Here is a 20,266-nt window from a genome sequence, read left to right as displayed (position 1 = left end):
ACATCCTTGATATCTATCGATGCCATAAACTCTCCCCCTTGCAGGGACGAGACCACAGAGCGTATTGACTGCATTCGGAAAGACCGAATGTGCAAAAACTGGTTCAGATCCTTTAGATCCAGGATAGGTCTGACACCTCCAGTTGGCTTTGGAACCGTGAAGAGATTTGAGTAAAAGCCTGAACCCTGTTCTTTTGGGTCCACTTCCACTATCACCCCCTGGGATAGCAAGTGATCTAAGGCCAGAAGTAGCATTTTTTGCTTTACTGGATCCTTGACCTTAGGTAGCGAGAAGGTGGAATCTCCTGGAACTCTAGCTTGTAGCCCAGAGATATCGAGGAGGTTACCCACTTGTCCCAAATCTCTTCCCGCCCGCCAGGCTTCTGCAAACTGCAGGAGCCTTCCCCCCACTCGGCCGAGAGGGGGCGCCCCTTCACAAGGAAGCTTTTGGGCTTTGCTTGGCAGGCTTTCGTCCCCAAATATTTTTCTGCCCCTGGGTGTGACCTTGGGCCTTTCCTCTAGAGGGAGGTTGGGAAGGCCATCACCACTGCTTAGAGCTTGATGCTCCGGGAGAAAGAGAACGCCTAAATGATGAACGTTTGCTCCTTTTGATTGGAAGGAGAGTAGATTTACCCCCTGTAATCTTTTGGACGAATTTATCCAATTCCTCCCCAAATAAGCGTTCCCCCTTAAACGGGAACCCAGTCATACTTTTTACACGACAGCTCAGCTGCCCAATTTTTTAGCCATAGGGCCCTTTGCATGTGTACCAACAGGAGAGACAAACGAGATGCTTGTTGGACAGAATCCAAAATCGCATCAATCATAAAACACAGAATTTGAGGTATCTCTGCATAATTCTCCACTTCCTCACTGGGAAGTAAGCCAAGCATCTGCTTAACCTGTTCCTTGAGGAACTAACACAAACCCACAGTTGGCGCACTACAGCGCCACACATGGAAAAGGAGGCTTTCAATAACGTTTCCAGCTTCTTATCAGTTGGATCCTTAAATACCTGAGCCTTATCCAAAAGGACAAGTCAGGTTTCTATTCACACAAGAAACAGCCGCCTCGACAGATAGGACCCCCCATTTCTTGGTGAAACTTTCCTCCAGAGGATAAAGCATAGAAAACCTTTTAGGAGGTGCAAACAGTTTATCGGGATGTCCCCAATCCTCATAAAACAATTTATCCATTAAGGGATGAATTGGAAAGGAAAAGGCAGTCTGTGGGATTCCCCTGACCCCCAGGGAAGAAACAGAGGATGTAGCGGCCTCAGCAGTGGGCATCCTGAAATTGGTACGCACCAACTCAGTATAATATTGAACCTGCTTTCTAAGAGCCTGGGAGGAGGGGACCCTCCTCTTCCTCTGATTCATCCGCCTGCTCTTGATCCCTATCCCATGATAGGGTTCTCTCTTCATTGCCAGAGGTGTCATCTGAAAGAGGAATTTCAGCAGAGGGAGGGGATCTACCCCTTTTTCTGCTATCTTTTAGAGAAGCTGAAATACAATTCATAATTCTCCCTTCAAAACCCTCCAATGTAGCCTTAAGGGAGTCTTCAGTGACATACACTGGGGCTGAAACATTAAGAGAGGCTGCAAAACCTGACAGGGGCACTGACTCATCCTGTGAGTCTGGCTCCAGTCTTGCAGGGGGGGGTGGTAATCTACAGGCATTTTTAGGACCCCTAGACCTAGACGGTGATTTACCAGTGCCCTTGTTACCTCCCCCTGAGACCCTCTTACGAGGAGACATAGTCCTAAGCTACAAAGCAGAGGCACTAGTACAAAGTGCAATCACTGTTGTGCTACAAGTCTTACAACAAACATATATGCTTAAACTGCACAACCTGATGCTGAGTAGGTGTCTTAGGTTTGCCTGGATCCAATCCCTTAGGATGCTTACTGGCGTTCTGAGCTTTTTAAAATCGCCACTTTGGCGCTTGCACAGTAAAGTGCCGTGCACGGCCCGCAACCACACCCCCCCTTCCATTAGTATGGGAGCGCGCGTGCGCACGAGGACTTCCGGTTGTCCGAGGGGGGGAGGGGATCACCTACAGAGCCGCGCGGGACTCCCAGACTACGCGGGACTTCTTTTTTTTACCTCTATTGTGGCAGAGTCTGCAGCTGAAGATGTGAGCCATCTAGGGACTGGCTTCACTGAGCGTGTATATCTGAAAGGCATGTAAGTATGCATCAGGCTGCTCTTACTCCCTCTAGTGGCGGAAACCAGGTAAGACATACAACTACTCACATGAAGAAATCCATAATATATGATTTATATAGGATTAACTTCTCTTACCGGTCCCCGCCGCAGGAATTGCTGAAAACAGACAGATTCCAGCCTTCACCCATCACGGCGGGCAGAGTTGTGCCAACCTTCAGGATTTTTGGGGCTCCTTCTCAGAGGAACCTCTTACCTGGACCTTGTAAAAGACTCTGCCAGAATCTTTCGTGCCACTATGTAAATAGTACACCAAGTCTGGTTTTCCCCAGAGCCCAGTCTTCCTAAAGGAGAGGACTTGCAGGCAAAACCTCGTTTCTTCAGATGACGAGGCCCGGGTACCATATCATCTTGGGAGTCAAATATCGGCCCGAGATATGGAGCCGGTTATCATAGCCCTTAGACCCCCGCAGGGACCTGCACAGAGCTTTCTTCATAGCACATGTTTTACGTGACCAACCACCTTAGACACTGGTGAAAAAACTGAGGTGCCATATGGGAGGGGTTATATAGGGGAGGAATTCTCCTTAATTGGGGGTTAGCCAGTGTACAATCACCAGAGGTGCCTATATAACCCACTATGTAATGAAGCTCCTGTGTCCCGTGATGTATGATCAAGAAAGAGAGCTCTTACTTTTTTCAGGTTTCCTTTAAAAGCCTATACAGGTGTAAAAGAGCAACACAACTGATAAATAACACTGACAAAGTTTTACTGTACTGCCGTGGCTTACATCAGATGTGGTAATAATGCAGAAAAAAAATGAGTGCAACTTAAAGTATGGTGCAACCTTCAGCTTCTCATGCTCCAGGCGAAGGGTGGTGTTCTCCATGGTCTGTTGGTGGAGTCTATCCAGGAGAGAGTCCCGCTCAGACCGGGTCTTGTCTTCACTGTTCTGACTCTCCTCCAGCAGCTTGGACACTCGACTGATGAAGACATACATAATATTTATACAGCTGTGGTATGGTCTTATTGCGCTTACATCACATACGTGTGTGTGTGTGTGTGTATATAGATATATATATCTATATACACACACACAGCTTGGACAAAAATATGGAAACCATACATGATTTGCAGGGGTGAGAGTGATGACATGTTTTGTGTTCAAAACAGGTGGGAAGCCTTACTTTTGTCATTCACTGTGCGCTGCTAATAATACAGAGGAGTTTCAAAGAGGGCAAATTGTCGGTGCCTGCTTAGCTGGTGCCTCTGTGATTGAAGTTGCTCATTTATTTGTGGTGTTGTATGTTACAGTATCAAAGGTTATGAAGGCATATACAGTTTCTGGGAAAAAGTTGTCTGATAAGCGCGGCCGTCATGGTCAACTCACTGAGAGACAAAAAGGACATTGTGCGCAGGACTGTGACCCTGGATTTTTTTCATCAGATTCCATTATCCACCATCCAAGACTTAATATTGTCAATTCCCAGCAGAATTCAAAGGAGGCCCAACACCATATTAAGCAACAATTTCATTCTTTTACCATACTTTTTTCCAGAATTTTATCCATCCGTCCATGTGTGTGTGTATATATATTTACATACATACAAAGTGTATATACACACACACACGCACTCTCTTTTTTTAACCACTTACTAATTCTATAATAACATAATTGCCTATGATACCTCTGTATCAAACATATAGAAAATGCCTATATATAAATAAAATTAAAGTGATACTAGAGTCTATTTTTTTTTTCTTCTTTTAAAATAACAAACATGTCATACTTGGCTGCTCTGTACAGTGGTTTTGTACAGAGCAGCCCAGATCCCCCATTTCTAAGGTCCCCTGCCGACGCTTCTGCCCCCTCCCCCCCTGCTGAGTGCCCGCACAGCAAGCATGGTGGTACTTGAGCCGAGCTGCTGCTCTGCGTGTCCATTCAGACACTGAGCTGTGGTTCGGCCCCGCCCCCTCTCGCTCCTCCTTGGCTCACTGACTTTGATTGACACCAGCAGGAGCCAATGGCGCTGCCATCACAGGCAATGAGGGAGACTTCCGGGCAGCTGAGACACTCCTGCAACATCGCTGGATTGAGATGGGCTCAGGTAAGTATTGGGGGGGGGGGGGGGGCTGCTGTACACAGATGGTTTTTATTTTAATGCATAGAATGCATTAAATTTAAAAACATTCTGCCTTTACAACCACTTTAACTCAAGGCCCTGCATTTGTATCATATGTAATTATTTCAAAATGAACATAATTTCTCATCTTAATTTGGGGGTGATTGCTATCCATAAATCATGCAAGACCAGTGGTGGCTGGTGCTGCATTTTTGTTTAGGGGGGTGGGGGGGGGGGGGGCCTGGATGAGCCCACCCTTTTTGAAGCCAATTAGATCTAATCATGTGCTTAAAAAAAAAAAGAAAACAACATGGAAACCATGTGTTTAGCCCTGCATGTAGATTAGGGGGTGGCGTCTCTATGCTCCCTAATGGAGTGGCCGCTCTGTGCATGACTCTTATTGAACACATTTTTTGTTTATAGAACACCAGCTATTGTCATTTTCCAAGGGCTGTCCTCGTATATCACTCAGTTTTAGCTGTTTCCCAGCCACAGTAGCAGTTTTATTAGCTATAACTACTGTATTACTGGTATTTAAATCATGCTTGTAAAGGCATATTTAGGGTACCTGCACACTGGTACAGATGCTTGAACATCAGTATTCCTGGCCAAAATGTATTGCATTTATTTTGGTCGTATGCACATACACAAGGGAAATCAATTCTAGCTCTCAGAAAGGAACTTTAAAGTGTTACTAAACCCAGGATCCTGCATTCACTATATTTGGTGTCCCAAAGTACATGGAAATTCAATTATTTTTGTAAATATAGCCTGCTAAATACTTTTTCTCATCGGCAGTACATAGCAATATTGTGACTTCTATAAGTGTCCAGCCCAGCACTAGTTGTAGCTTGTAGGAGGAGCCCTGACCCTCTGTTCGAACAGTGCTGATTACATGCACTTTCCCAAGAAAAAAATAAAATCTCTCGCAATACACGCACCAAGCTGACCATGTGCAGAGTGACTCAAAAAGCTCTGTCTTATCAGGAGATGGATGAAGATACAGATCAGAGAAGACAGGATCAAACAGTCTTTTTAAACAATGCGAAGGATTAACCCCTTAGGTTCAACAATGATTATAACAAGCATGCTATACTGCATATACAGACTCATTTTACTGTTGTGTGTTTAGTAACACTTTAATCTCCTCAAATGAACATTGTATGTGCATAAATGCATATTTGCACATACATGTGTAAAACACTGACCGGTAATTAAAATTTTTGTATTTTATTTTGGACTAATCATCCAACTTACTCATTCAGCATGGTGACCTCACTCTCCAACTGGCTCTTATCTTTCGTTAGCATGTTGTAACGGCTCTTCAAGGATTCCATGCTGGACAAAGCAGCAGAAAGTTCAGTATTCTGTCATAATATAAGAAAAAATCATTTATTTTAGATAAACTCTGGGAATTATCTGCAGAAAGGGCCTTGCTGAAGACAAAACAGGAAATGAGAGAAAATCTCTCCAAAGCAAGGGGAATTCACTCTCGGACAGTTACAATAATGAACTGGTTTTACATTTTATGTTTATCAACTTTATACAGTTTATAGGAAAAAAATTGTACATTTTCCTTTTTAAGTATTTTTTTTGTTTAAACATGCAGCGTATACAAGCTTCACATGAGGATTGTACAAAGCATCCTTAAAGAGGAAGTAAACCCTGATGGGTCCCCTGCAAAGTAAAAGCATAATGGGCTAGTAAGCATCGCATACTAGCCCATTATGTGGCACTTACCTGAACACGAAGCCTGCCCTGTCCCCGCTGGTGGAAGCATCCATATTCGTCCCTCTTCCTTCCAGGCCTGCGGACTCTGGCCGGAGTCACGTGACATCACTACAACGCACATGACAATCATGGCACTTGCAACTGAAGAAACGGCACGGAGGGCCTTTTCTTCACAGCGCATGTACAGCAAATATCTCCTAAACGCTGCACATTTAGGAGATATTTCCCCTACCTATAGGTGAGCCTCGTTCTAGCCGTACCCATCGGTAAAAGTCACAATCAGAGGTTACAACCACTTAAATAGAAAAAGACATTAGAAAGCAGACAGTATGAACAATTAAGCTGGACATAGATTTTTCAAATCTCAGCTGATTTAGCAGGAACCAGCCAAGATTCAAACCATCTATGGGCAGGCTGGTTGTACCTAAATTGATCCATCAACTGCAATTATTGACAGCAGCAATAGTGGCTCTCTATGTTGATAGGAAAGTTGAATGCTTTTCTTTCCTGCAATCTGTGGCTGCAGGAAATAAAATCGCATCATCTATGGCCCACCTAATGCCCAAATAGGGAGCCAGGGCTTCTGGGTAACATTATATTCCTACACTCCTGTTAGGCCTGCCTTTAGATTGCACACACACTCTACATCTGTTAGGACAGATTGCAAAAAAAAAACAACCCTCTGCACAACTGAAAAATATACAATTTATTTTCTTTTTTACATATTAGATTGATGATTTTCTGTCTCTGACAAAGGTCAACAAGACAAAGAAGAGAGTGAATCTACATAACTAGAACCCCTTTTGTTTATCTTGTGCTGTCTGTGTCTTGTTTTGACTCAAAGATTCAATGGGATGTAAAAGGAAATCTCAGAGTAAGGAAGAACTCTGCTCTGACAATTGTTTCCATTAGATTTCTCTTCACCTATTGTGTTGGTTAAGAACTTAACAACTAAAATTGGATTTCCCGTTACTAACCAGAACTATCCAGTGGGGACAAAGACAGCAATAAAAACTCTATATATTTCTAGCTATAGATACTTTGAGGTTGATTTACTAAAACTGGAGAGTTTAAAGTCTGGTGCAGCTCTGCATGGTAGCCAATTGGCTTCTAACTTCAGCTTGTTCAATTAAGCTTTGACAATAAAACCTGTAAGCCGATTGGTTTCTATGCAGAGCTGCACCAGATTTTGCACTCTCCAGTTTTAGTAAATCAACCCCTAGGTGACCTAGTAAAAAAATAGCAAGATGGAATAGTAAATTGAATGTTAACATTATCTAGCCAATGACATTCTATAACCCAAACTTGCTATGTCAAAACACTTAAACCACTTCAGCCCCGGACCAATTGTCAGCCTAAGGACCAGAGGTCTTTTTACAATTTCGCACTGCACTGCTTTAACTGGTAATTGCGCGGTCATGCAATGTTGTATCCAAACAAAATTTGCGTCCTTTTCTTCCCACAAATAGCGCTTTCTTTTGATGGTATTTGATTGCCTCTGCAATTTTTACTTTTTGCAATATAAATGGAAAAAAAACTAAAATTTCGAGAAAAAAATATATTTTCTACTTTTTGTTATAAGAAAAATCAAATAAACTCAATTTTAGTCATACATTTAGGGCAAAATGTATTCAGCCACATGTCTTTAGTAAAAAAAAAAAATGTCAATAAGCGTATATTTATTCGTTTGCGCAAAAGTTATAGCGTCTACAAACTAGAGTACATTTTCTGGAATTTACACAGCTTTTAATTTATGACTGCCTATCTCATTTCTTGAGGTGCTAAAATGGCAGGGCAGTACAAACCCCTCCCCAAATGATCCCATTTTGGAAAGTAGACACCCCAAGGAAATTGCTGAGGGGCATGTTGAGCCCATTGAATATTTTTTTTTTGTCCCAAGTGATTGAATAATGACACACAAAAAAATAAGTTTACAAAAAGTTGTCACTAAATGATATATTGCTCACACATTCCATAGTTATATGTGGAATTGCACCCCAAAATATATTCTGCTGCTTCTCCTGAGTACGGGGATACCACATATGTGGGACTTTTTGGGAGTCTAGCCGCGTACGGCACCCCAAAAACCAATCACTGCCTTCAGGATTTCTAAGGGTGCAAATTTTTGATTTCACTACCTATCACAGTTTTGAAGGCCATAAAATGCCAAAATAGCACAAAACCCTCCCAAATGACCCCATTTTGGAAAGTAGACACCCCAAGCTATTTACTGAGAGGCATGTTGAGTCCATGAAATAGTTTATATTTTGCCACAAGTTGCAGGAATATTACAATTTTTTTTTTTTTGCACAAAGTTGTCACTAAATGATATATTGCTCACACATGCTATGGGCATAAGTGAAATTACACCCCAAAATAAATTTTGCTGCTTCTCCCGAGTACGGGGATACCACATGTGGGGGACTTTTTGGGAGTCTAGGCCACGTACGGGACCCCGAAAACCAAGCACCGCCTTCAGGATTTAAATATAAAACGCTACAAAAAAAAAACTTTTAGCGATCGCAGGGATCCAGCCTGACTCTGCGAACGCTGCAGTTATGTGTTTAGTGTTTTGTAAGTGACAGTGATCGATCGATACTGTATCTGGGCTGATCCCGCTAACAACTGCTGGGGACGCTAGTATAGATCTGATCAGATATTATACCACTATGGGAGGTGTATGCTTTGCGCGTGGGTGTTAGCGGTACTGGCACTAACCTAGCGCTGCCTGGGGCGACGCAGACCCTGACCCTAAAACCTAATTGATATCACCCGCCGGGTGATCAGGGGGTTAAACCTTTATTGGGTAATAAATGGTGGGTGCCCTGATGCTATAAAAAGCAAACTAACTAACCAGAGTCACCCGTAACACTTATACGGTGATCACTGGTGAAAGGGTTAACTAGGGGCAATCAGGGGGTTCAAATCTTTATTAGGTAGTATATGGGGGTTCCTGGCGCTATATAAAAACCTGACGGGGAACCTAAATAACTAACTGGCTAACCAGCATCACCAGTGGCACTTATACGGTGATCGCTGGTGAAAGGGTTAACTAGGGGCAATCGGGGAGTTAAAACCATTATTGGGTAGTATATCGGGGTACCTTGCGCTATAAAAACCTGGCGGTGAACCTAAAAATATAACTAGCTACTTAGCGGCACTAGTGACACTAATGCAGCGATCAGAAAAATGATTGTTTAGTGACACTGGCAAAAGGGGGTGAAAGGGTTAACTCTAGGGGCAATCAGGGGGTTAAACCTTTATTGGGGGGTGGTAGGGGGCTACCCTGGACCTAACACTAACTGCCCTGCCAGTTTTTACTTTTACAACTGACACTAAATGCAGTGATCAGAAAATAAATGATCACTGCAATCAGTGACACTGTGACTGGGAGGGGGGGGGCGGGGGCAATCGGGGGGTTTTTGTGCCTACATGTCTGTGTAGTGTTGGTGCACTTACTTTTCTCTTCTTCTCGCAGTCCGGTCAAAAAGACCACCCCGAGGAGAATGACATCACTTCCTCCCTGCCTGTGTTTACTATACACAGCGGGGAAGCTTCTCATTCACCAGGAGCGATCGAGAGGGGATGGCCAGAAACCAACAGCCATCCCCTCATCCCGGATCGCTCCTGAAGCGAAACAGACCCCCCACCCGCTGGAAGGCAAGCACGTACATGTACGTGCTTGTGCCTGTACATGCCATTCTGTTGACGTATATTGGCATGCGACGGTCCTTAAGTGGTTAAATCTGTACTTGTTTTTACGTAAATATGCTTTTTGATAACCACGCGCTGAGACAGCAGGCATGATGGAATAGCTGGAAGTTTGTAAGCCCTACATTTTATTAAACTTTTTTCGTTTTCTGGGTCATTCGTTATGATCGAATTTCTCTTATTTTTTTTAATAAATTGGTAGGAAATCTGAAAACGAAAATCCGAAATAATAACTAATTATTCAATTATAGGTATTGGAATTTCCTTTCAAATTTGGCTGTTAGTGAATGTAACGAATACGAATTCATCCGAAGTTAAGAATTATCCGAAATAGTGAATGCCTCATCTAAACAAATGGAACGTAATGAATAATAATAAACAATTTGTATTATTATTATTTATGTTCCATTTGTTTAGATGCAGCATTCATTATTTTGGATATTGCTATGAGCGATGTGAACCATTGTTTCTCGAACCCCCATTATATGGATCTATGGATCACCTTCTCCATGAGCTGTGTGTTGAGCAGTTGCACTTTCTCCTCACTTCTTTCAGCTCGATGTTTCTGGACACGAACAGATCTCTTCAGAGCTTCTTTCTCTGGCTCCATTCGCTGCCTGAGATCATCTAACTGAGCAGTCATTAATTTCATTTCTTCTTTGTGCCGAGCTTCGTTGTGCTCCATATTCTGAATATGATAAATTAATACGTATTTGTTAAACATTATTTGCTATTGATTAAAAAGACAAATTTTGATTGGTCGATATTGCTAAGTTTTGCATTTTTGTGGATTTTTTTTTTTTTCTTATACATAAACCCCTGCTAGTGTACCTCAGCATCATTTTATCTTTGCTCCAAAACCACCTTATGGAAAATGGCACTACCTCGCAGAGGTGGAAATTTGGGCAGGTCAATGTATACCTTTTCCATAGTTTATGGAATAGATTTTTGCATCACTTGGAGATAAGCCCGACCCATAGCGCCTAGAGGCGATTCAGTTCGCATTGTGCGCTATACAAGTATTTCATTCATTCATTCATTTCGCATCCACATCATTTTAACCACTTCCATACTGGCTACATGTACACCTTTCTGCCCAGACTAATTTTCAGCGCTCTCACATTTTCAATGACAATTGCACAGTCATGCTACACTGTACCCAAAGTTGTTATTTTTTCCCCCACAAATAGAGCTTTCTTTTGGTGGTGTTGGATCACCACTGGGGTTTTTATTTTTTGCGCTCGAAATAAAAAAAAAAAGACTGCAAATTTTGGAAAGAAAATAAAGATTTTCTTTGTGTTACAAAACTTTATAAATAAGTAATTTTTCCTCCTTCACTGATGGGCACTGATGAGGCTGCACTGACTGGCACTGATGATGAGGCACTGATAGCCGGTACTTATAGGCGGCACTGATAGGCAGCACTAATCAGGGGGCACTGGCAGGCATCACTGATGGGCACAGTGCCATCCCTATTGGGCACTGATTGGCTTCCCTGGTTTTCCTGGGTGGGCATTCTTGGGGGGCTTGCTTTGATAATAAATCAGTGTAGACCCCCCCCGTCAGGAGAGCAGCCAAGTCAGCACAAGTGGAGGAAAAGCCGATAAACCGCTCTGTTTACACAGTGATTGGACACAACTAATCACGTGTTAAAGAGCCTATGTCAGAGGCTCTTTACCTAGATCGGAGATGCGATGTGTCAAACTGACACCACACCACCAATCGCCGCGATGCGTGCTCCTGTGGGTGCGCGATCGTGGCTTATCCTGTTGGACATCATATGGCGTTCAGTCAGGATAACTTAGCACAGGTCATATTGCTATATGGTGGGAGGGAAGTGGTTAAAGTCCAGCAAACAACATACATATACTTTGTTACACGCAGCCGGGCCACCCTGCTGCAGTATATGGGCAGTCCAGAAGTAGTTAAAGCCCGCTGAGACGCAGAGATGGTCCAGGTTGGGAAAAGACCATGAACATATGGTCAAGAGCTGCACCTGGCTCAGCCTCTCAGCGAGCCGTTGGGAGATTGAACCAGCCGCTCCCTCACTTGCAGATTCACAGCCGGTTTCCTACTGGGCATGCGTGAGCCACGCTGTGCTTTGTGAATGGTTCCACAGTCTTCTGGGACCTGTGATGTGTCCCAGAAGGCTGCAGGGAAGGGGGGCCAATTTCCAGCTCAGATCGCCGTGGTGCATCTGAACCGGAAGTGGGAGTGGGTTTGATTTAGCAAAGCTAAGCTAAAGCTGACATAGACACATATCTGTGGTGTTTACTTATCTCTCTCGAAAGCCCCAAGTTCCATGTCTTTCTGCTGCTTCGTTCCTCTGTTATCAGTGTGATAACATTTGACAAGTTCTCTGACAAAGGAGATAAAAGCATCTAGAAATTTTTGTCAGGGAGGATGCATAGAGACAGATTAGCAGAGAGCTGGTCTATTCACAGCACAGCTCTGCATGTTTCTTCATTCCTCTCCCTATGTGGAGTGGGGGTGCCTTTCCTCCAATCAGCTGTCACACAGTGCATGCCAAGACTCCAACACCCAGTGGTGGTACAGGAAGAAAAAGTTCTAACACAATGTTCATTTACCAAACAGTATATAAAGCTGAAGACAGCAGATATACAAATAAAACTTATGTAGCAATATTTTTTTCATCTATGTATCTCTGTGTGTCCACTTTAAATCTAAATATACAAATAAAATAAATATAAAAATGAGCTGCTCAAACTGCCAAAGAATTATATTTCTAATCATCCAGTCCAAATATTTACACTTCTCTGACACACAGTACAGTCCTGTCTTGCAGTGCAGGCAGGGCCAGTGCTACCACTAGGCAAACTAGGCAGCCGCCTAGGGCGCACTGCTGCCTAGGGGTGCCCTGCTGTTCCTACTCTCTTCTCTCTGCAACAAGCAACTAAGTCTCAGCATCAGAAGGCAGCCGCCTCTCCGTTCATACATAGTGTCATAGGCGCAGTGGCGGAGGAAGACAGTGTCTGTGTCCCAACTCCCAAATGAATGGAAGCAAACATACATTGATGGGCGCTTCATTAAAAAGGTGGGGTATACCTGGGCAGGACAAAGGGGGGGGGGGGCAAAATGAGGTTTCGCCTAGGGTGTCAAAAATCCTTGCACCAGCCTTGAGTGCAGGAGACCAGATTTTTGGCTGCTGCTGTTCAGTACCATTTACTGTTTCTGTCCCTCACCCGCCATTTACTGGACAAAGAAAGAAGAAGCATCAGTCTGATGAGCTGTCGGCAGTACAGGTGAAGAGACATTTTTATAGCAGGTCCCCAGATAGCAGCAAAAATCTGACAGGGGGTTTAACCCTTCTCCACTCTATCCAAAACTAAGAAAAATGTTTTGTCTAGACATACATTAAATATTTAGCTTGAAACCATTTACACTTACCCTGAGTTGAACGGAGAGGCGGTTATTCTCAGCCTCTCGGTTCCTCAGTTGCCCTTGTAAGTGAGCTCTTGTTGCTTCTAAAGACTTAGAATATTCAGTTGATGTTCTAGCTAGATCCTATGAAAGAACAGACATGATCACAGAATACAAATTATAAAAACACTGGCAAAAAAAAAAAGAAGAAGAAGAAAAAAAAAATGCTTTTCACACCTTTTCTGTCTTCAGCTGAACCCGCAAATCTTCAATCTCCTTGTCTCGCTCATGAAGCCTCAGTTGGAGATGCTAAGTAACCAAAAATATAAAGAATTAGAACATAGATAGAAGGTGTAGAAGCAAGTTTATGGTTTATCTAAAGCAGGTTTCATATGTACTAATCTGATAAATCAGAACATTGGTTGAATAAAAATATAATCAAACCTATTAAAATTGAATGGGTTAAAATTGTTACCTTTTTTATTTAAAATTCTAAAAAAAACTCACAAGTCAAATTTTGTGCTTTCAATCGGTTGAAGGCCATCAAGTCGCAGAGGAAACCAGGACCAGAATGATTTAAAGTGATTGTAAAGTCTCATTTTTTATTTTATAAAAATAACAAACATGTTATACTCACCTGCTCTGTTGCAGTGGATTTGCACAGGGCAGTCCAAATCCTCCTCTTCTCAGGTCCCTCTTCCGCTCTCCTGGCTGCTCCCTCCTGTCGAGTGCCCCCACAGCAATTAGTTTGCTATGGGTCACCCGAGCCGAGTCGCATCTCCATGTGTCCATTTAGACTCAGAGCCCCGCAGCTCTCTTTCCCAATTGGCTAGCTGGCTTTGACAGCAGTGGCAGCCGATTGCACCGCTGCTGTGTCTGACAGCTGAGACACATGTGGACTGAGAGAGATCTCAGGTAAATATTAGGGGGCTACTGCACACAGAAGGCTTTTTATTTTCATGCATAGAATGCATGAAAATAAACCTTCTGCAGTTACAACTCCTTTAACCACTTCAGCCCCGGAATATTTTACCCCTTTCCTGACCAGAGCACTTATTACAATTTGGCACTGCTTCACTTTAAGTGACAATTGTGCAGTCGTTCGACGCTGTACCCAAACAAAATTAGCGTCCTTTTTTGCCCAAAATAAGAGCTTTCTTTTGGTGGTATTTGAACTGTCTATGGCCAGCTTAAGTCTAATCATAGTGATGAGTGTATAGGATAGTAGCTATGCAGTGTGGCAGAAGTGCATGAGCTGGTAACAATTCAAGGCGCCAACCATGATATTTTAAATATCTATTAAGGAGAACCTGTACTGAGGGATATACAGAGGCTGCCACTGCTGGCCTCCTTTTAAAAATTGAGTGGTTGCCAAGCTGTCTCTGGTTATGATACTTTGAATGCCATTCGTGAAATCTGAGAAATATCAGAACTCTACATTTGATTTTCCTCACCACACCAAATAATACTTTTCTTTCACAATGTTTTTATTATTTAAGTAAGACAAAATTGGACTTGTGTCTTTTTTCCACCTCACCTACTATATAACAAGCTCACAAAATAGTGAACAATCGCCTAGGCCAGTAGCTGAGAGTGGTAGAAGGATGGCAACATATATACCATAAATTAGTGTGCTGTTAACATGATATAGGCAGTAACAACAAAAAGACAAAAATTACCAGGTGAGAGTGCCTTGATGGTATTATATGCGAATAGGGTAATAGGGAATCATACGGCACTCAATAATTGCTGCTTAAAGAATGTGCTAAGCCAATAGTATTACAGGAATCACCCCGTAAAAATAATATGCCGTACCTGAGATTGACCTATGTTGAGGCTAGGGATAAAATAGAACCTCTCAGGGACGTAAAATCAACTAGTAATAAAACATATTAGGGAAGAAAGCTATCTCGTAAGTCTCCTAAAGTGCAAAGGGGCTTTACCCCCACTAAGAGACCGATAAACTATATCATCAAATAGGGGAAAGAAAAATTCTCCCCTCAGAAGTGTGGCCAGAGAGTAGCTAATGGGCTCAATCAACTGGCATCTGGTGGTAGTCAAAAAATAAAAAAGAAGAAAAGAAAAGAGAAAAGTAGGAAAAAGAGAAGAGAAGCCTCTCCCCAGGGAACCCAAGGCTCCTGCCGGCAGGTTAGAAAAACTTTCCTATAGGTCTAAAATACGGGAAGGTGGGCTCATCGCTGGAAACGGATTTAACCAAGGCTGCCAAGACTTGAGAAACCTGTCCTTAGTACCCACAAGTATCGCCGTAAGCTTCTCGTTTGTCAGCTTACCATGCACCGGTTGCTTTGCCTCCTCATAAGAGAGGAGAGGTGTTTTCAATGAGCTTCGCAGTCGAGGGTCGAAAACTATCATAATTTCTAACCAGGGTGTGTAAAAAGTTTCAAATTTGGATATAGCGGTATCTTTCTCGATCAGGAGCTTCAAAAGTTTCCTGAATCTGCTGAAAAGTGTATACCCCCCTAGTTGTAAGAAAGGAACGGGGGAGTTATCCAACCCTGGAGGAAACCATGGACAGTTAAAATCTTCCAGAACAGGCAAGTGAGGTGAAAGAAGTCCGGCAAAATATTTAACCGAATCCCATATCGTGAGTGCGTGGGACAAGATAGGGTTTAGAGGGCTAGGGCGAAGTTCGGCGGGCAGCCACAGAAGTGATGATAGTGGTATGGGGTCCACATTCATTAAGTCAGTGTCAGAGGAGCCGACCCTCCAGCATATAGCTGTATCGAGGGTGCAATTTGCGCCGCTTTAGAATAGTACAACAGGTTTAGAACTCCCAAAAAAAACCTGCACGTTTCAGTTTGTAGAACACTACATGATTCAAACTTGGCCTGGTTAAGCCCCAGATAAATTTAAGGATATGACATTGCAAGGGACACAATATATGTGGGGGTTTTGAAACCAGCAGAACTCGAAAAGCATACAGAGGTTTTGGGAGGAGGGTCATCTTTATTGCAAACAAGAAATTATAGATTTATCCCACGATTCCAGCAGACGGGTAAGTGATCTGATATGGGAGGGATAATTAGCCATGTATAGTGATCCCCAGGTAAGGAATGGAGGGTGACCAATGAGATGGGAAGTTCATTGTTAAAGCACGCGGAGCTGAGTCCGGTAATTAAACATTTAAAGCATGCAATTTAGTCAGGTTAACTTAAAGTCCCGATAGGGAGACAAAACTGTGCAAGATGGAAAATAAATTAGGAAGACTGGTGTGAGGTGATGTGATATACATTGACGTCATCGGCGCATAGCGCCAGTTTATGATGCATTCCAGCCAATTCCACCCCTCGAATATCGGGATTCAAACGGATATGTTCCACCAGTGGCTCGATGGGTATTATAAAGAGGAGCGGGGACAAAGGGCAGCCTCGGCGCGTACCACGTACAATAGGACAGTTTGAGGATTCTTACCCCATATATTTGACGGAAGCTATCGGCTGGGAATACAATTTTTCAACCCAGCATAAGAAAGGATCACCCAGACCCCTATAACGGAGGACTTCTTTCAGATATTTCCATGATAAAGTATCAAACCCCTTCTGGATGTCCAAGGACAGTAACATGAGGGGTATAGTTCGATGGTGAGCTAGGTGGTTAAGAAGAAGCATACGGCATATATTGTCAGTGGCCTGCCGAAGAGGGACAAAACCTGTTTGAACTTTTGAGACTAGGTGTTGTATTTTCCGATTCAAGCGATTGGCGTGTACCTTGGTTAAGAGTTTCAAATCTATACTAAAAAGGCCAAAAAATACTTTTCATTGCCATTACATATTGTTAAGTAAGTCCTCTAAGGCACAACAATACTAGTTTTACTGGGAAGTAAAATGTAATTTTCCCCTGGCAGGGGCCTCCGAACCTCCATTAATACCTGTTGGTCTCTTAAGCTGGCCATGAATTAATCAAATCTTGGTTGGTTCAGCAGAGACTAGTCGAGATTTTGATCCATGTATGGGCAGGCTGGTTGTACAGTGGTTGATCCATCGGTCGGTCTTCCCCCACCCCGCCAGCAGAACACAATAATGCTGCGGAAGGGATTCTCAATTAACACTGACTCAAATCATCTATGGCTTGCATGTACTGTACCCCTGGAGCTTAAGTTTGCTCCGCATTCAGCCTCATCATCATTTTCTGTGCTCCTCTGTATACTTTCATATCGTAGACTGTTCTCGAAACATACACTATTTATGCTGTGTGAGGCCAAAGCTGCTATGTATAGAATGTTCCATTTGTTTCTTTTTTTTTCTGCTAAAACTCCTAAATAAAGAATGCATAAAAAAAAAAAAAAAAAAAACAGAACTCCTGATTTGCATACTTGTTCCAGGTCACCGACTCAAAACATTGAAGCCACTGCATCATCAAAACAGCCAGCGACCAGAGTTTAAATCCACTCTGCACTGCAAGTGCACTTGGAAGTGCAGTTGCTCTAAATCTAAGGGGTAGATCTGAAACGAGGGGAAGCTCTGCTGATTTTATCATCCAATCATGTGCAAGCTAAAATGCTGTTTTTTATTTTACTTGCATGTCCCCCTCGGATCTACAGCGACTGCACTTCCAAGTGCACTTTCAGTGCAAAGTGGATTTGCCTTTAGTAAATATACCCCTCAGTATATAGTCTCAGAACAAGTTTCCTCAAATAATCAACCTGAAACAGCCACAGTACCAGACATTACTAGGAGACCCTGGAACTGCAGCTACAGGTCTTATTAAAGGCAGACGGCTAAGTGCGGGCCCTCTTTATAGGAAACAGAAAATGGTTCATGTTATAAATCAATACCACATTTCATCGCATCTCACATACAGCTCTCTCTGTGTCAGCATCAGACAGCTTCTTCAGTAAAAGCTCTTTCTGCTCCAACAGCCGGTGGGTTTCTGTCTGTAAAATAAAAGAAGACTAGGGAATAATACTGAATAAATCATTTTCATTGTCTCTATCATTTATATCCAAATTGAAATAAAGACTAAACTCAGCCAACCTTAGTTGTCTCCTAGTTCTGGCAATGTCTGACCCAGGTTATGCACTACTAAGCAGAGGGTTATGAAGCCTGACGCCCTATTGCACTTGGGTACATAGAATTAGGAAGCCATCAGCAATGAAGGAGGAAGTCCCACGTGATGTTATTGTTAACCACTTGCCGCCCGCCCTATAGGCAATTGACGGTGGCAAAGTGGTTGCATAATCCTGATCGGACGTGTAAGGATTAAGGTATATGTTGAAACAAAATGGTTGACCGTATGTCTTACTAAATACATGTATTTTTCTATCCTTCTCTGTAAAATAAGGACTCGTCATCTATTGTCACGTACTCATCAAGAAGAGGCCGCATCAGCCCTAAAAAGCAGTCTACGCCCAGAAGATTGTCTTATCAGCTGATAACACCCGGAGAATTGTCTTTTCTTTGAAAATGTTGTTTTTTTACATTTGCTGATGTTTGCCCTTTTCTGTCTATAAAAGATGTAATAAAGAAGCCTCAGAGCCAGAGTCAGTCAGAGACAGTCAGAGTTAACGACGGACTTCTGAGCAGAAATACTGAATAATACCTCCGTGTCTCTTTGCTTGGATAAGAACTCTAACTAACAATTGGGAAACGGTAACATAACCTGACAAATAGGTGACTTGTTGAGGTCACACCTAACATTTCTGGCGCCGCGAATAGGGACCCGCAGAAAGAAACTACAAGAGGCGAACGAACATAAGGACGGAACGAAATGGTCGGGCACATCAAGAACCACAGACAAATCCTGCGCAGGTAAGAAAAGCTTTATTTTCTTATAAACTCTGTGCTTCTTAGATTTGTGCCCACCTGATCTGTCTGAATTGTTCTTCAGGTAAACACCAACCTCTGTAGTAAGCGGGTCTTGAACTTAATATTTTGGCTTATGTTACCTTTGTTTCTTGTCTGTCTACTTGTCATCTGTCTGTTGTGAATGAGATAAGCCCTGTTTGTATGGTGTGAATTGAAACATATATCATCCCAATGGGTAACGGAATGCGCCCTTAACTCGTAAGAGTACTTTGGGGGTCCGACACTTAAGTTTGATATACGCTTTTTGATTCATGAGCCTAAAAACGGGTTGAAAGTATAAGTCCTGACTGCCTCGATAAAGCAGGAATAAGAAACGAATGCTGAGAGATTCCATGGTAATGGGACGGAAATAAGGTCTCCACAAAGTCCCGGAGACCTAGTCATATGTGTTTGGCCACCAAAAGGGAATGCTTGTATATGTTGTAGCTGTCAGTCTGGTCATAATATTTGTCAGTTGGCTAGCATATAAAGTAATTCGATTTCAGAAATCTCATCTAGGAGAGGTTTTTAATATTTTGGCACCCTAGGAGGAGAAGGCAACGAGACACTTAGTAAGTGATCCAAACGCCACCTAGGCAGGACTGTCAAAATGGGCCAGACACATGGTAAACCCCAGGAGGAATCTCAGAAATGTTATGCTGTTAAAGACATAATTACAATGTTGTATGGGAAGGATAAGGCACAGGGCACGAATAGGATTCTCAAGAAATTGGGGATGGATGGAGAAAATGGATTAAGTGTAGAAGGTTGGGAAGAAATAAAGAAAGACAGACAGGGAGAGATATTGCAGAACAGATGGGTATCACAAATACAATGTTTAATTAAGGTTTCCAACAGGGCTGAAGAGGAGGGATGGGAGTATTGTCAGGAAAAGGGTGGATGGGATATGAAGGTCCGACACAAAAGTCTTCCTTCTGCTCCCGGCGATAGGGTAAATACGGGAGATACTCCACCTCCTTATAACACCACCACACCAGGTAATGAAAGACCAAAACTTTATCCTTCCTTAAGAGGAAGAGGATGGGTATGCCGAGTATGCGGTACCCAGAACCCAGACTGGGCACAGTAATGTGTACATTGCGGCGCTCAAAGACCAGAGCCCGTAGCTCCAGTCCATAGTCGGACTAGGGTAATACAAGTAAATAATCCAAATGCGGGTCAAGCAGGACAGCCACCTACAGTGACCCGACAAGTCGTTCTGAGGACATGGACACCTTGGTCGGCTGACACTCTTATGGCATTAATACAGAATGCTCCTGATCCCGTAGCAAAACCTGCCGCATTCTGTAGATTCGTGACACAATTACTAGACACACATGAAGCAACTTG

The 20,266-nt window shown here is 42.9% G+C and overlaps 1 protein-coding gene across 3 annotated transcripts in view; it reads right to left on the bottom strand.

Annotated features, from left to right (window-relative positions):
• Positions 1–20,266, bottom strand: part of ODF2 (outer dense fiber of sperm tails 2) — a 152,826-nt gene that overhangs the window by 68,765 nt on the left and 63,795 nt on the right. For all 3 annotated transcript variants that reach the window (XM_077478699.1, XM_077478701.1, XM_077478700.1), the window contains exons 8-13: positions 17,932–18,006; positions 13,350–13,421; positions 13,140–13,256; positions 10,234–10,419; positions 5,547–5,656; positions 3,014–3,149 (exon numbers count right to left, since the gene is read on the bottom strand). In XM_077478699.1, coding sequence (XP_077334825.1) covers positions 3,014–3,149; positions 5,547–5,656; positions 10,234–10,419; positions 13,140–13,256; positions 13,350–13,421; positions 17,932–18,006 — 696 coding nt within the window. The remainder of the gene's footprint in view (positions 1–3,013; positions 3,150–5,546; positions 5,657–10,233; positions 10,420–13,139; positions 13,257–13,349; positions 13,422–17,931; positions 18,007–20,266) is intronic.

Source organism: Lithobates pipiens, unplaced genomic scaffold, assembly GCF_037356315.1.
Source record: "Lithobates pipiens isolate NorthernLeopardFrog02 unplaced genomic scaffold, aLitPip1_a1.2 Scaffold_1, whole genome shotgun sequence".
Lineage (NCBI taxonomy): Eukaryota > Metazoa > Chordata > Amphibia > Anura > Ranidae > Lithobates > Lithobates pipiens.
This window is presented reverse-complemented; position numbering and strand designations above follow the sequence as displayed.